At 42.2% G+C, this 17,240-nt stretch overlaps 1 protein-coding gene and 1 pseudogene across 4 annotated transcripts in view; one reads left to right on the top strand and one right to left on the bottom strand.

The window, feature by feature from the left end:
• Positions 1 to 17,240, bottom strand: part of KIF15 (kinesin family member 15) — an 83,833-nt gene that overhangs the window by 23,303 nt on the left and 43,290 nt on the right. For all 4 annotated transcript variants that reach the window (XR_006298321.1, XM_043587194.1, XM_043587193.1 and 1 more), the window contains exons 12-20: positions 16,546 to 16,622; positions 16,104 to 16,313; positions 15,069 to 15,246; positions 12,348 to 12,489; positions 11,084 to 11,225; positions 4,287 to 4,484; positions 3,357 to 3,464; positions 2,825 to 2,930; positions 1,719 to 1,884 (exon numbers count right to left, since the gene is read on the bottom strand). Coding sequence is in view for 3 of the 4 variants with exons in the window: in XM_043587194.1 (XP_043443129.1) it covers positions 1,719 to 1,884; positions 2,825 to 2,930; positions 3,357 to 3,464; positions 4,287 to 4,484; positions 11,084 to 11,225; positions 12,348 to 12,489; positions 15,069 to 15,246; positions 16,104 to 16,313; positions 16,546 to 16,622 (1,327 nt within the window). In the remaining variant the exon portion in view is untranslated. The remainder of the gene's footprint in view (positions 1 to 1,718; positions 1,885 to 2,824; positions 2,931 to 3,356; positions 3,465 to 4,286; positions 4,485 to 11,083; positions 11,226 to 12,347; positions 12,490 to 15,068; positions 15,247 to 16,103; positions 16,314 to 16,545; positions 16,623 to 17,240) is intronic.
• Positions 5,107 to 6,112, top strand: LOC122487157 (annotated as a pseudogene).

Genomic DNA, 17,240 nt, shown 5'->3' with positions numbered 1-17,240 from the left:
AAATTAAAATCCAACGAGATAAGTGGAGTGACCTTTCCAAAAAACTCACACAAAGTTCATTTATGACACAGCCAAGATCAGGGTCAGTGATTCAGATGTTAAAAACAAATGCCTGGTGGGGCGCCTGGGTGGCTCAGTCGGTTAAGCGTCCGACTTTGGCTCAGGTCATGATCTCACGGTTCATGGGTTCAAGCCCCGCATCGGGCTCTGTGCTGATGGCTCAGAGCCTGCAGCCTGCTTCGGATTCTGTGTCTCCTTCTCTCTCTGTTCCTCCCCTGCTCATGCTCGCTCTCTCGCTCTCTCTCTCTCTCTCAAAAATAAATAAAGATTAAAAAAAAAACAACAAAAAAAAAACCCCCACAAATGCCTGGTAAGAAAAAAACAACAGTGCATCAGGGATGACAAATGGCAACTCGGTGCTGGGGAAACAGGGGCAGTGGAGGCTGACAGCCCCCCACCAACTCACGGGAAAGGAGTCATTCGGGGGGCAGGGATGGGATTTCAGGGGATGCTGAAAGATGGATTTTTATAAGAAAGCTCTCAATCTTAAGAATGCAATGCGAAACTTTTTTTTTAAATGTTTATTTTTGAGAGAGAGAGACAGACAGACAGACAGACAGAGGCAGGCAGAGAGAGAGGGAAACACAGAATCCGAAGCAGGCTCCAGGCTCCGAGGTGTCAGCACAGAGCCCAAGGCGGGGCCCTAATTCACAAACCGTGAGATCATGACCCGAGCCCAAGTCAGATGCCCAACCAACTGAACCACCGAGGCGCCCCTATGCTAAACTTTTTAAAAACCACACTGGGAAGATCCAGCAAAAACATGTTTATGGATGAATCCGGTCTGCAGATCTCAAATTTTCTTCCTCTATTTTAATTCCTCGTGCGGAAAACACATAAAAACTGCAGATTTAAACCTTTGCAACGTGTATCACGCTCACAGCATCACGTGCCAAATGTCCATTATTAAATGCCACGGACCCATACGATGGCAACCAAAACACAAAATGATTTTATAAAAGGTTGAAATTGGCAAGGAAAAGAGTAGTAAAAACAAACCCCTTACATCTGTCATTCCTTTATTTCAAGATTACCAGCACTGACTCCTGCCAGCCTCTGACAAGTTACTGTGGACAACAGTGACAACTACTGATTTGTTCTACCTTGTACTGTCCCTTCTTCTAATAAGAGCATACCTCTCCCTCTGGAAAAGGTGCATCACCTATGTTGGGCCTATATCACCTCAAACCCCTGGGAAGTGACTGGTCCGCAGGTAAGCAGAGGACTCCAGCAAAACCAATTCAGATTTTCCCTGGGATTGATACATGCCTTCTGGGACAGAGGGTTTCATCACAGGGGTCATTATGCTAAGAGAATATGCAGCGGTCTGAGGCGATCTGTTCCCCGTCACAGAGAGGAAGGCTCTCAATAGTAGGACTGAGTAAGGGCAACATAATGAGGGAAGCAGAGCAGGAACTGAGAGAGACAGAGACAGAGAGACAGAGACAGAGAGAAATGTGCACTGACAGTATCTTTTGAGACTCGGTCTAGTTTGCCCCTGAAACCAAAATCACCTCTAGGCCTCCCCGTTATTGTGAGCCAGTAATTTACCTTTTTGTTTAACTAGTTTGAGTTGGGTTTATAGCACTTGCACGGCGAGCAGTCCTGGACTGCGGGCCCCAACCAGGCAACTGGACAGCATAACAGAACAACTCTACCTGACGCTATCCAGCTGGAGCTGTGTGTGCGCGTGTCGATCAGAGAGGCTACTCAGCTCTTTCTCCTGACTCTCTCTGAACGAACTATACTCCAGCCTCACGGAAGACAGCTCCTTGTCTGCAGAGTGAAGAACTACTCGCAGGTCATGCACCTCACTTTTCAAAACTAAAAAACAAAACAAAATACATTCTCAACAGGTTTCTTTACACACACACACACACACACACACACACACACATTTTTTTTTTAACAAAGTAGACAAAGAGGGTGGATGGATATTTTCACACAAACAGCAAAAACAAGTTGGAGAGACCAATCTTAAGATGTTGAACAACCAAGTGGTAGGTACCTAGGAGCACAGAGATTTCTATTTTATTCCTCCTCGTTTATGATTTTTGGTGTATTTCTACAAAAAAAGTAAAGGGTTAACATCTGTCCCTGATCTGCAGGTCACTTGACTGTTCCACTTTCTCCTGAGGCATGTGTATGGCAACTTTTAATATAAGGGAGAAAAAAATCAACACATTTAACATATTTTAAGTGACCTAATCTTACTTATTGAAAACCCTTTGGTGATACACCAGAACATTCCAAAATGGGTTAAACACTGCTGGTCTTCTAAGAAAACTCCAATTGGAGGTGACATCAAGTAACTCTTTAGATCAAAGAAAACATAATGGCCGCCTTTTGTTTTAGCTTTATTACAAACTGCTGCAAACACTTCGATGAAAGGAGAAATAAGCTGCAAAAAACTGGGAATCAAATGATACTCCCACCTCTATGGACATATACAAATACATAGTTATTCTTTATTTTCTCACTGTCAACATATTATTCATCTTATGATTTCAAGACACTTCATTTTCAAAGCAGTATTAAAAGGTTCAGCAACCAGTTCAATCACTTGTTTATGACAGTCCTGAAGCAAAGCACCCTTTCTGATATGAGACTATTACTTACCACTGCCTTGCAGACCCAAGTCTGGTCATCTAATTAAAAACAAAACAAAACAACCAAAAACATAGGGGCAAGATTTACTCATAGAGGTCAAGAGATACTGAGTCACGGTATTCAGATTACAAAGCTCCCAGCCGTTCGAACTTACACTCATTCTTAGTTTGAGCGTCCCGAAGCTGCTTTTCAAGGACATTCAGTTGTGAGAGATGCTCTTGCTGCTGTCTGGTCCAATCAGTTCTTTCTGACGAGAAAAGCTTTGAGAAAAAGATAAATTTATTAGAAAAAGGTATACTGGCATGCTAAGATACTCTCCAAATCATTACCTTGTTTCTGTTTTTAAAATCTAGCTTCAGGTGTCTGACAGAAGAAAGTCGGCTGTTCCCACGAACTACAGTGAGGAAGACCAACAAAGAGGCAGGGCCACTGCAAGCACCTGGGCCATCTACCCTGCCTTGTTCCGAACCGAGAGCAAGGGCCCTATCTGCACTGTCCACTAAGTGAGCTAGAATTCAGCCTAGGCGGTGTGTGTCATTATCAGAGCAGTGTGTGAAGTAACACAATAAAGAATACAACCCAAATGAGCCTTGACAAAGGCTTTGCAAAGTCCTGTTCTTCTTGTAACACTCTTCCTTTGAGGATCTGTTTCATACATCTTCTGAGGCCCTGCTCTTGGGTCTCACCTCCCGCGTTTGTACAGAATGATGTTCCAGTTTGTCAATGTGCTGCTGAAGCTTCAGGTTTTTATGCTCTTCCTCATCCAACTTGACTTGAAGGGCACTCATTTGTTCCTGCAACACAAAAACTTGAGTTGTCAAAAATTCTTTTCAGTGGAAATCGCAAACATTCCACTAAATAAAATAAAATAGAATAAAATTCAAAACCTCACATAGACAAAGATATCAAAGGCCAGTTTGGAGCCAGAAAACAATTTCCAAAGACTACACTAATGACTTCTCATGTTTCAGAATTACACTTGTGGTCCATCAAAGCGGATAATTTGAAACACAAAGGGGAAAAATGATTCAATGGAATCAATCATAGAGCATCTTGAGACTTCTAAGAAGCTTTCCCAAGGCTGCATGGAGTGACTTTACAAGAATGGCCTCCATGCCTTGGAAAGGGCGAACTTTTGGAATTTGAGGGTAGTCTGGCTCACTCTAAGTATTGTCAAACAGCAGAAAAACTTTCTGAAAAAATAAATCACCAGAATTCTGAGATAAACACACTTCACACGTTCTTTCAAATACATCAAAAACTGTCTGCAATTTGATGTATAAGAAGATTCTTTCGATTATTTTAATTTTCTTTGCAGATACAGTACTTTGCTATATAAACCCGTTCTGGAACTTGAAGCTGGGGACAAGACTGGTCTCTTCATATAGGAGAGAGCCAAAACCTGAGGAGACTAGAGAGTGGGACTTGCTAAATACCGCAGAGCAAACAAAAAGAACGAGCAAAAGCTGGCTGATTTCTGCTTTCACACACCCGTGTTTAACAAGATACAATTTTAATACCACACAGATTTGAACACTACATATTAGAGTTGACATGATACAGGGAGTTTCTCAATGAATGTCTAGTTACTTGCTTTTTCTAAAACTAACCATTACCTGCACCATCCTAAGCTCTTCAGAAATGGCCTCAAAAGCCTGTTCATTCATCTCAGGTGGAACTGGCTCATTCAAGATATTATCATCTAATGTGCTGGGATTCTGAGCATGCACAGGGCCAGAGCTCCCTGCTTCGGGGCTTAGTTTTGGTACTGGTCGAGACCAAAGTTGATAAGCCTTGGTTGGTGTAGTTATAATCTGCGGCAAAAAGTGATTATGGACAACATTAGCACTCGTGAACAACACAGCCATAGCACTGAGTAATAACCATGTGAACAGAAAGGATAAAATTGAAATTCTAATCATCAAAAGAAGAGTATCCTTGAGAGGCAGCAGAGAAATGCCCAAGTAGAAACAAATCTATCAATTCAATGCGGTCTCAAGGAAAATTCTCTTAAGATTTTTAAAACTGAAACTACATCAGCCAATTCCAAACTTCATACAAAGAGTAATTGTACAAGAAGAGACAAGTCAAAGGAGAACAAATTGGAAAGATTTCCCTGGCCTACATCAAATACACAGAAAAAGAGTGACTTATGTTGAAAGTTCAAATTAGTGAGAAAAACAAGGACTATTAAAAGTTAAATCCCTGGTGCCCCTGGGTGGCTCAGTCTGTTGGGCATCCGACTTCGGCTCAGGTCATGATCTCAAGGTTCGTGGGTTTGGGCCCCGCGTTGGGCTCTGTGCTTCGGATTCTGTTTCCCTCTCTTGGCCCCTCCCCGGCTCACTCTCTGTCTCTGTCTCTGTCCCTCTCGGTCTCTCTCTCTCTCTCTCTTTCAAAAATGAACATTAAAAAAAAAAAAAAGTCAAATCCCTAAGTCACACCATTCAAAAATAAAATAGCAGATGCATTAAACATCTCAGTGTAAAAATAAAATTATACTGATGATCTTGAGACTGTCTGGGCCTTTAAAAATACATAATAGAGGCTCTTTGCTCCTCCCCGTTGGACAGACAGCCTCATCTTCCGCTGTAGCCAGCCATGTCCCCGAGATACCATGGTGAAGGTCAGGGTAACCGGATTCAGCCAAATTAGGCACTTGGTCATCAGTGATGCTTTTAACTCCTGGCTAAGTGGATATTGTTACCATTAATGATCCCTTCATTGACCTTAATTACATGGTCTACATGTTCTAGTACGATTCCAACCAAGGCAAACTCCACAGTACAGTCAAGGCTGAGAACTGCAAACTTGTCATCAATGGAGAGCCCATCTCCATCTTCCAGAAGCCAGATCCCACCAACATCAAATGGGACGATGCCGGTGCTGAATAAATATATTGTGGAGTCTGCTGGGGTCTTCATCACCATAGAGAAGGCTGGGGCTCATGTGAAGAGTGGGGCCAAGAGGGTCATCACCTCAGCCCTTTCTGCTGATGCCCCCATATTTGTGATGGGCGTGAACCCTGAGAATTATGAGAGCTCCCTCAAGATTGTCAGCAATGCCTCCTGTACCGCCAACAGCTTGGCCCCTCTGGCCAAGGTCATCCATGAAAACTTTGGCATCATGGAGGGACTCATGACCACAGTCCATGCCATCACTGCCACCCAGAACATCAGCCCTGCTTCTACTGGTGCTGCCAAGGCTGCAAGCAAGGCCATCCCTGAGCTGAACAGGAAGCTCACTGGCATGGCTCTCCATGTTTCCACTCCTAATGTGTCAGATCCATGGATCTGACCTGCTGCCTGGAGAAAGCTGCCAAACACGATGACGTCAAGAAGGTGGTGAAGCAGACATCGGAGGGCCCCCTCAAGGGCATCCTGGGCTACAGGGAGGACCAGGTTTGTCCTCAACTTTAACAGTGACAACCACTCTTCCATCTTTGATGCTGGGGCTGGCATTGCCTCAATGACCATTCTGTTAAGCTCATTTCCTGGTATGACAATGAACTTTGCTACAGCAACCGGGTGGTAGACCTCATGGTCCACATGGCATTCAAGGAGTAAACATCTCCTGGACCACCAGCCCTGGGGAGAGCAAGGGGAAGACAGAGGCCCTCAGCTTCTCAGGAGTCCTTTCCCCAACTCATCCCCAACACACTGAGAATCTCCTGACCTCTACACAGTTTCCATCCCAGACCCCCTGAAAAAGGAGAGGGGCTCGGGGAGCCCTACCTTCTCACATACCATCAATCAAGTATACTGTACCCCGAAAAAAAATACGTAAGTCACAAATACGAAAGATGAATAAACCTGGCTATATCAAAATTGAAAAAGTTCTTTTTAACAGAATCACATACAAAAAGACAAACAACCTGATGGCGAATACACTGGCAGTAGTACATACGACACACAAAAGAGTAACACGTTAAAAACTACAAATCAGAAAGTAAAACAACTAATAGGAAAACAGACTTATTTTTCTTTTTCCTCCATGAAAAAGGACAGCGATCATAGATATGAGACTTTAACAGAAGTAAAGGAAATGAGAATTAAAACCTTCACAAGATAACATCCCTCACCCATCAGACTGTTAAAGAGTCAGACAATGCCAGTTCCAGGGGCTGGCGCTGGGCAGTGAGGGCTCCCAGACCTCCTGGGAGAGCACATGGTGCAGACACCCAGTGGTCACTTGAATGGGAATGACCCCACTCCTGAGACATCAGAAGACGACCACTCCGTCCACAGACTCCACCCCCAAAGAACACCTACCCTGGCAAACACCTAAACAAGCCATGGGTTGTCCAAAACATGGCAGCCTAGATGTAAAATGAGGTAGAGCTCTACGTACTAGTTAATGTGGAATGACCCCAGCATAACCCAGAGTTAACAAAGGTCCACTGAAGAATAACATACATAGGATGATTCCATTAAATTTTAAAAACAAAGCACAACAAAAAAAAACAACGTATGAAATAACCTGGCGTATTTTCCCAGTCCATGCATATTTACCATAGAAAATTGCCAAGTAAAAACATTCCTAAACTGATAACAAATGACTCTCAGGGATGGGGGATAAAGGACTGGAATAGAACCCGACTGGCAATAGTGCTGAAAAAGAACTTGAACCGAAACTTACAGATGTATGTATATGTTTCTTCTAAACAAGAAGAACGTATTCATAAAGTACTCATATAGTAGAAAACGAACAATAACGAAAGCTCTGAAGGGCTGGGCTACTCTTTGCAAAACGTCATCACTTTAGTCTTATGTGCGGAGCTATAAATTGAGGAAGTAGGACTAGCCTGCCATGCATGGTGCTTCAAGCTCTAGAATTCTACCAAGGCAGAGGGCTACAAACACAGGATTATAAAACATTTGGCAATGTTGTACAAGTATTTTTTTAATGTTTATTTATTTATTTGATAGAGTGGGGGATGGGGAGAGAGAGAGAGGGATGGAGAATCCCAAGTAGGTTCCATAATGTCAGTGCAGAGCCCAACTCAGGGCTTAATCCCATCAACCTGAGCCGAAATCAAGAGTCAGACACTTAACTGACTGAGCCACCCAGGCACCCCAGGAATTTTTTTTTTTTTCTTAGTTTATTTTGAGAGAGAAAGAGAGAGCGTGTGCAAGCAGGGGAGGGGCAGAAAGAGAGAGAGAATCCCAAGCAGACTCCACACTGTCAGTGTAGAGCCCGATGTGAGGACTGAACCCACAAACTGTGAGATCATGACCTGAGCCATAACCAAGAGTCAGATGCTTAACCCAATGAGCCACCCAGGAGCCAAATTCTCTGCAGGCAAAATTATTTTAAAATAATCTCCTACACAGAATTTAAAGGCCATCATTTTTAAAGACCAAAGAAAAACATTCTACCTTTATTTTTTAAAATAGCATTTTCGAGGTTAAATAAATCATGATACATCCACAGAACAGATTTATGTGCAGCTGTCAAAAAACAAAACAAAACAAAACAAAACAAAACAAAACAGAGAGAAAGTTCTTTTTAGTCATGGGACACACTCTAAGGAAAATCCAAAAAAAACCAGGTGTAGAATGATATGTATAATACGTTACCATTTGTGTAAAATAAGAAAAAAGGAATAAGCAAGTGGGACATCAAAGTAAAAGGCTTTTGCACAGCAAAGGAAACCACCAACAAAACAAAAGGGCAACCTACTGAATGGCAGAAGATACTTGCAAATGACATTCAATAAGGGTTTAAGATCTAAAATATATAAAGAACTCATAAAACTAAAAACCAAAAAACCCCAAATAATCCAATTAAAAAAGGACAGAGGACCCAAATAGACATTTTTCCAAAGAAAACATCCAGATGGGCAGCATGCACATGAAAAAATGCTCAACATCACTCATCATCAGGGAAATACAGATCAAAACCACCATGAGCAATCAACACCTCACACCTGTCAGAATGGCTAGTATTAAAAGGACAAGAGAAAGGAAGTCCTCCTGCACTGTTGGTGGGAATGTAAATCGTGCAGCCACTGTGAAAAACAGTAGGGAGGTTTCTCAAAAAGTTAAAATAGAACTACAATAGGTCCAGCAAAATTCTACTGCTGGGTATTTATTTACCAAAAGAAAATGGAAACACTAATTTGAAAAAAATATATGCACCCCTATGTTTTTTTGCAGCATTATTTCCAATAGCCAAGACATACAAGCAACCCAAGTGTCCATCAATAGATAAATGGATAAAGATGTCACACACACACACACACACACACACGAATATTACTCAGCCATAAAAAAGACTGAGATCTTGCCATTGGTGACAACATGGATGGACATAGAGGATATCATGCTAAGTGAAATAAGTCAGAAAAAGACAAATACTATATGATTTCACTTAAATATGGAATCTAAAACAACAAAACAAGGGGTGCCTGCGTGGCTCAGTCAGTAGACTGTGAGACTCTTGATCTCAGGGTTGTGGGTTCAAGTCCCACAGTGGGTGTGGAGATTACTCAAAAATAAACATTAAAAAAATTTTTTTATAAATCTTTTTTTAATGTTTATTTATTTTTGAGAGACACAAACACACAGCATGAGTTGGGGAGGGATAGAGAGAGAGGGAGACACAGAATCCGAAGCAGACTCCAGGCTCTGAACTGTCAGCACAGAGATGTTTCGAACTCATGAGACATGAGATCATGACCTGAGCCGAAGTCAGACGCTTAACTGACTGGGCCACCCAGGGGCCCCTATTAAAAATTAATTAATTAATTAAATACAAAACAAAACAAACCAGAAATAGACTCATGGTGGTTGCCAGAGGAGAAGGGGTTGGGGAAGATAGGTGAGATGCCTAAGGGGATTAAGAGTTACAAACTCCCAGTTATAAAATAAATAAGCAAAAGGGATGTAATGTACAGCATAGGGATTACAGTCAATCATATTGTAACTAACTCTGTATGGTGACAGATGGGGACTATACTTACTGGGTAAGCACTGCACAACGTATAGAATGGTCACATCACTATGTTGTACATCTGAAGCTACAACAATGATATTGTATGTAAACTAGAATTCAATTAAAATTGAAAAAAAGAAAAAATTAAAAATTAAAGGATGGAAACCAAAACCAAGACTGAGTAACAGTGACTACTTCCAAAAAGGGCCTTGGATGGTCGGCAGGAAGGACAGCAGGGAGAGACTTGTCACCATATATTCTTTGTACCTTTAACAATTCCAGTCATGTGAATTGCCTATTCAAATGAATGAATAAAATTTCTTTTAAAAGAAGTCTCCTATTAAGCGACACCAAAAATATCCCTTGTAAAATAACCAGTAGGGATAAACATCTATTTTTAAGATGTATAAGAAACATTTTTTTTTTTTTTTTAAACGTTTATTTATTTTTGGGACAGAGAGAGACAGAGCATGAACGGGGGAGGGGCAGAGAGAGAGGGAGACACAGAATCGGAAACAGGCTCCAGGCTCTGAGCCATCAGCTCAGAGCCTGACGCGGGGCTCGAACTCACGGACCGCGAGATCGTGACCTGGCTGAAGTCGGACGCTTAACCGACTGCACCACCCAGGCGCCCCAAGAAACATTTTTTTAGCCTTCAGAGAATTTGGTCCAAAAGCTCAATCACTGGCATCAGCATCATCACCTCTTTAATCTTTTGCTTCTCCTCCTCTCCGCATTCTTAGATGTTCATTTTTTTTTCTTTTATGAAGGCTATGGCTGTTTAGGGAAAGAAGCCCTCCTAGTATCATTAGTGTTACCTGGATCCTTCAGGGGTCTTTGTCTTTAAAATGTCTATTCTTCTACAACAGCTGTGGGTACATAGTACATTATAGCAACAGCTGCCGAGATCCACCAGGCGCCAGGCACTCTACTATCCCATTTGACGTTCTAAAAAACCTACAGTCAAATTAGTCTCACCCTTAATTTGGAGATCATAAATATGAGGCTTGGACATTAGGAAACCCTGGGGCGCCTGGGTGGCTCAGTTGGTTGAGCATCTGATGTCGGCTCAGTTCATGATCTCATGTCTCATGAGTTCGAGACATCTCTGTGCTGATAGCTCAGAGCCTGCTTCGGATTCTGTGTCTCCCTCTCTCTCTGCCCTCCGTCAACTTGTGCTCTCTGTCTCTCAAAATATAAATAAACATTAAAAGAAATATTTTTTTAAAGAAGTTAGGAAATCCTGCCTTAGTGACAGATGAAAATTTGAACCCAGGTCTGATTTCAAATGCCACATTCTTTCCCACCCCACCCCACCCCTGGAGCCAGACATCAGAACACTAGGACCAGAGTCACCCTGGAGTTAACCGTCTGCAAGAGATTCTATCGTATCTGGCAACCATCAGTGCAGATTCTCTCCACTGTTAACAAAATGAGATCAAACTGACTTAGGATCGAAGAAGGGCTTCAGATCGCCTACCTTAAGCGTTTCGGCATGAATTTTATTCAGCTGAGAAACTTCTTGTCGCTTGCAGGCTTTTGTTGCTTCCAAAAGGTTTTCAAGATTAAGGTTTGCTTTTTGCAAAGACTGAAGCTCTGACTCCAATTCTAGCTGCTTTTTCCTAAGAGATATTTAAAAGTCAAGTATTTTAGGTAATAAGTAATGGCATACATTCGTAAAACATTTTACACTTTAAAAAAAATTTTTTTTTAATCTTTATTTTTGAGAGAGAGACAGACAGACACACGGAAAGAAAGAGTGCGAATGGGGGAGGAACAGAGAGGGAGACACAGAATCTGAAGCAGGCTCCAGGCTCCGAGCTGCCAGCACAGAGTCCGACACAGGGCTCGAACTCACGTTCGTGAGACCATGACCTGAGCCGAAGTCGGACCCTCAATCGACTGAGCCACCCAGGCGCCCGAACACTTTACACTTTATACTCTCACATAACTTGATAGTTTTCTAACTCAGAGATATTCTCAGATTATTACCTTCATTTTCCAGTTGGGGAAAATACAGCATATGAGAATTAACTACAGTGTAAAGTATTTAACTAGTAAATGGTAGAGTTCCAATTCAAAAGCCCAAGTAGTCCATGACGATAGCACACATGATATATTATTTTTAAAATGAATGCTTCTTTTTTTTAGGACAGGATTAATCTTAGTTATAATATGAATGTGGTTCATCTTCATTTTCTTTTACACAAAGAGCATAAAGAATATTAACAAACCTATAATTTCTAAAAATCCTGACTTCATTCATAAAAACACTGATTTAAATTTGGTAACCAGATACAGGTGTATCAGTGAAAACATCCGTATCATTTAGTTCATTAAATATATTAAAAGAGGGGTGCCTGGGTGGCGCAGTCGGTTAAGCGTCCGACTTCAGCCAGGTCACGATCTCGCGGTCCGTGAGTTCGAGCCCCGTGTCAGGCTCTGGGCTGATGGCTCAGAGCCTGGAGCCTGTTTCCGATTCTGTGTCTCCCTCTCTCTCTGCCCCTCCCCCGTTCATGCTCTGTCTCTCTCTGTCCCAAAAATAAATAAACGTTGGAAAAAAAAAAATTAAAAAAAAATATATATATATATTAAAAGAGCTTTTTCTTCATGCCACAGGTTAGTTGCTAAATGTGAATTCATATTTAAAGTAAAATGCTCAAATTATCAATATTAAACACGAAAACAACTCAACACTAAAAGATACTGAAATAGGTAAGCACGAATGGGTATTTACACCTTACCTCGTTAGTTCTTTGAATTCTTCATATTCTTGCTTTGAATTATTCAGCTCTGCCTGAATTTGCAGGAGTTGTGTTTTCAACTTCTCAGTGTTGACTAAAGAACATGGCTCCTTTGGTGCTTTAGGAGAAAATCCCGGTTGACCTGGTAATAAGGAAACAACTCGGTCTTTGAAAGACAAGAATAACAGAGCACATTTTTTTTAAGTTCTCGGCCAGGTATTAATTTTGAAGCAAAGAAGGAAAAATGAGAGATGGGTTGGAAGGTGGACCCCGAAAAACAAGAGCCTGTATGTAGCTCAGCAAGAGACAAAGACACCACACAGGGTGTCAGAGAGTACTGGTTTTTGAGAGGTTGAGAAGCCGCAGGATATAGGGGTGTATTTAAGGCAACACGTTTTCCATCAGGGGAAAGAGCAAGCCATGAAGTACAACACACACACCGCTGGATGGTGAACCATCAACGGGCGAATACTACAGAAATTCATGCCAAAGGCTAATATCACCAGTCAATAAATTATTTAGAAAAGGAACCAAATAGCAAAGGCAGCAAGTTGAAAGAGCTTGGTACCATCTAACAGGTGGAAAATATTTTCAGGGATTGTTTAGAAGACTAATTATGTTGAAGAGAGTTCCAATGAGTTCCACCGAGGGAAAACTTCATGTAAAAGTTATTTAGAGAATGATTCTTGTTTGGAAGATGGTGGGATCCAGAAATGACCATTAGTATCTTTCAAAGGTATATAAGTCAAGGAATTATTTGAGGCCAAAATGGCGAAAAAACTAGAGAGCATTGTAGGGAAAAATAGCTGAAATAAAGAACAAAAACTGTGACCTTAACCTCACGTCTAAAATCAGTCTCTCTACAAACCAAATACTGTGAATTTTATTCTTTTATTGAGTCATAACAGAATGGAAGAAGGCTTGCAAAATGAAAATTTAAAAAGGGCACAGGGGTGCCTGGGTGGCTCAGTGCTGACGGCTGAGAGCCTGCAGCCTGCTTCAGATTCTGTCTCTCCCTCTCTCTTGGCCCCTCCCCCACTCATGTTGTGTCTCTCTCAAAAATAAAAATAAACATTAAAAAAAATTTGGGGGGGATGCGCCTGGATGGCTCAGTCAGTTGAGCGTCCGACCTCGGTTCAGGTCATGATCTCACCATCTGTGAGTTTGAGCCCCATGTCAGGCTCTGTGCTGACAGCTCAGAACATGGAGCCTGCTTTGGATTCTGTGTCTCCCTCTCTCTCTGCCCCTTCCCAGCTCATTCTCTGTCTCTCTCTGTCTCAAAAATAAATAAACGTTAAAAAAAAATTTTTTTTTTTTTTAAATAAATGAACAGGCTTCGTCATGAGTGCTGGTAACATTAGGGTTTTCTTTTTTTTTAATTTTTTTTTTTCAACGTTTATTTATTTTTGGGACAGAGAGAGACAGAGCATGAACGGGGGAGGGGCAGAGAGAGAGGGAGACACAGAATCGCAAACAGGCTCCAGGCTCTGAGCCATCAGCCCAGAGCCCGACGCGGGGCTCGAACTCACGGACCGCGAGATCGTGACCTGGCTGAAGTCGGACGCTTAACCGACTGCGCCACCCAGGCGCCCCAAGGGTTTTCTTAATTGCAACCTGGAATGACACAAAGGCTGCCACCGAATATGAGAAGAGCCCACAAAAATATTCACTCTAAGAATGGGGCAAATGCACTGGGGTACCTGGGTGGCTCAGTTGGTTAAGCGGCTGACTCCTGATTTCAACTCAGGTCATGATCTCACAGTTTGTAAGTTTGAGATATGCATTGAGCTGTGTGCCAGCAACACGGGAGACTGCTCTGGATTCTCTATCTCCCCCTCTCTCTGCCCCTCCTGTTTGCGTGCCCTCTCTCTCCAAATAAATAAAACTTTAAAAAAAAAAAAAAGTGGGGCAAACACAGACTTTGTTGCCAAATCCCACTAACTGAGCCACTTTTCACAGACTACAAATAGACGGGAACCGCCTAGGACTAACAGTGTATGCTGGTCAACATAACTGGCACCCATGTCTTCAGGCTGCAAGCACCTTGCTGGGATCAGGACCCTGACCTTCCACTGCCTCTCGCGCTGCACAGACCTTAGCTGGGCAGGTAAACGTCTCTACTCAACATTCATCTGTGTTGATTAGTTAAGCACTTTTAATTTCAAATACTTCTAACAGATAAGTTTCATTTAATAAAAATTGTAAGTAATATCTGAATCTTTTATCAACAAAACAGAAATAAAAACTGTCTTTATCTACGCAACAGAAATATGTTTCATTGACATGTCAGTTAGCCTACATAACTCACTACGTGTGATTTGTGAAAAAAAGCTTTAGGAAATGCCTTTTGATAACATAAAAGCGTAAGTATGTATACGCACACCAGGTCTAGAGGCTAAAATGAAGACCCTGCCTGTGAGGTAATATAAATGCCTGGGGCGCCTGGGTGGCGCAGTCGGTTAAGCGTCCGACTTCAGCCAGGTCACGATCTCGCGGTCCGTGAGTTCGAGCCCCGCGTCGGGCTCTGGGCTGATGGCTCAGAGCCTGGAGCCTGTTTCCGATTCTGTGTCTCCCTCTCTCTCTGCCCCTCCCCCGTTCATGCTCTGTCTCTCTCTGTCCCAAAAATAAAAACGCTGAAAAAAAAAAAATTAAAAAAAAAAAATGCCCTTTCAAACAGCCTCCCAGCCCCTACAAGGCATGCAGACAACCATCATTTCTTACCCTTGTCCTTTTTCTCTGTGCCAGATAGTTCGGAGAAAGCTTTTTCTAGTACTGCAATGGTCTGGGCATCCATTTCTTGGGCTCTTTTCACAGGCTCTAACAATCTCAATCTTCTGTTCTCCTCCCTGAGGGAATGGTTTTCCATAGCATACTTTGCAACCCTGGGGTGGTGCTCTATCTGTGACACAGAAGAACGACAGACTTACGTATGGACAGACATTTCTCCTTAATGGCCAGTCTTGCCGCAAAGCCATCAGGAAACGTTAGGAATGCTGCGTGCACTGGGGGCGGTGGCCCGTGGCAAGGACTGTGGACAGCAACCGGCGTGTGTGGTCACACTAAATATGCGCATCGCCTCCAGCGCCATTTTTCCACGCCCGGGTCGCGCTTTGAGATTTTCGTGCAGGCACGGGCTCATAAGGAGAGAAGTACAAAGGGTGCACACTGTGGCGGACGCTTCATGCAGTGGGGACTGGTGACATGAACACGGTGTAAAGAATAAGGAAAACTCTCTCTTGACAGCAATTCAATGCCCTCCAAGACACACTACAGGAAAAGAGCAGCAGTAAAGCGTTGTCAGGTAAGTTGCCTTTTGTGTTAAAAAGGAACAAGAGTGAAAATATCCACGTTAGTTTGAGTATGCGTTAAAAAAAAGCCTCGGAAAGATACAAAAGCCAGAAACAGATTTTCTTCGTTTTTTTAATGATGTGCCTGTAGTAACCGCCCATCCTCCCCAGGAAAAGGAAAACCGGCAACAAGAAGTCGGAAGGAACCCACTGTAAGGATGATCTGCCCATTGAGACAAGCACAGCTGCCCGCCTTGCCTGGGAGGAAGCACTAACAGCAACTTTTCGAAGCTCCGCCCCTCCCCCTTCGGCCGGCCATCTTGGAAAATGGAGGCAGGGGAGGTGCAACCACACCTCAGCTGAATTCATTCAAAACACTTTCCACTGTATTAAGCGAATTTGGCGACAGACTTCTATTTGCCTCAAACCTTCTTTCTTTTTAGAAATACTACAAATGTCATGCACTCACTTGTTCCCGCAGGGTTTGGATCTCATCCCTTAATTCCGACAGCAAGCGATCCTGCTCTGCAGGCAGAAAACTTCCCCGGGATTCCTTGTGGAGCTTCTCCAGGCGCATTATTTGATCCTCTCGGAATTTCACAATCATTTTATTAGACTGAATAAATTTTTCTTTTTTGAGGGTGAGGTCTTCTAACTGGGTAACTTTTTCTACCAGAGACTTAAGAAATTCACAATTTGGTTAAACATGAAAAGTAAATCAGCCTCCCTAAATTTCCACAAACCAAGCAACAAACGCTAACTTGACACTTAATCTCAAAGGCAAAATTAGATTTTCCATAGCTTTCCTTTGTTTTATTTAATTGTGCCACTTTTTATTTCACTCAGAAAGGTACCACGTAGTGAAAGTCTAAAAAATCTGGAATCCGCTTTATACCGACTCGGTTTCCTACCTTCTTTTCCTGTTCGGATTTCTTAAAGAACAACATCGCCTCTTGGAAATACTTCATGTAATTAGTCTCATCTTTCCCTGTAATTGATCCAGTAAGAAAGAAAAGGAAACAGGAAAGAAATGTTTATCTCTCAACTTTTAGGACCAAGAATTGAGCTAAAATAGCCTCTGACTGCTCTCAATGAATCTAAAAGAATCAGACTGTCATCACCAGATCACAGATTTCATATTAACCCAATCTAATTAGAGACTCTTTGAAGAAAAATAAGTTTCTCTTATCCTGTTTAGTAATCATAATACACATTACATATGACAGAATCTTGAAAGTGGACCTAAATGAAATTTATTAATATCTCTTTTTAGCACTTGTAAGGGAAGAATTGTTCAAAATTATTTCTACTCCCCCTTCCCCACCACATCCCACAGAACTCCATACACATGGTATCTGTATCTGGTTACAAAGTACAGGCATTCTTTGTTTTATTGTGCTTTGTAGATGCTGCGTGTTTTACACACTGAAGGTCTGCACAAGCCTGCACAAGCCTGCTGGCACCATTTTTCTGCCAGCAGTTGCTCACCTCGTGTCTCTGTTCACATTCTGTTAATTCTTGCAATATTTCAAAATTTTTCATTATTATTACTCTATTTGTTATGGTGATCTGTGATCAGTGATCTTTGAGGTAACTACTGTCATTA

Source organism: Prionailurus bengalensis, chromosome A2, assembly GCF_016509475.1.
Source record: "Prionailurus bengalensis isolate Pbe53 chromosome A2, Fcat_Pben_1.1_paternal_pri, whole genome shotgun sequence".
In the NCBI taxonomy this organism is placed as follows: Eukaryota; Metazoa; Chordata; class Mammalia; order Carnivora; family Felidae; genus Prionailurus; species Prionailurus bengalensis.
The sequence above is the reverse complement of the archived record's forward strand: the minus strand, read 5'-3'. Positions and strand labels throughout refer to the sequence as shown.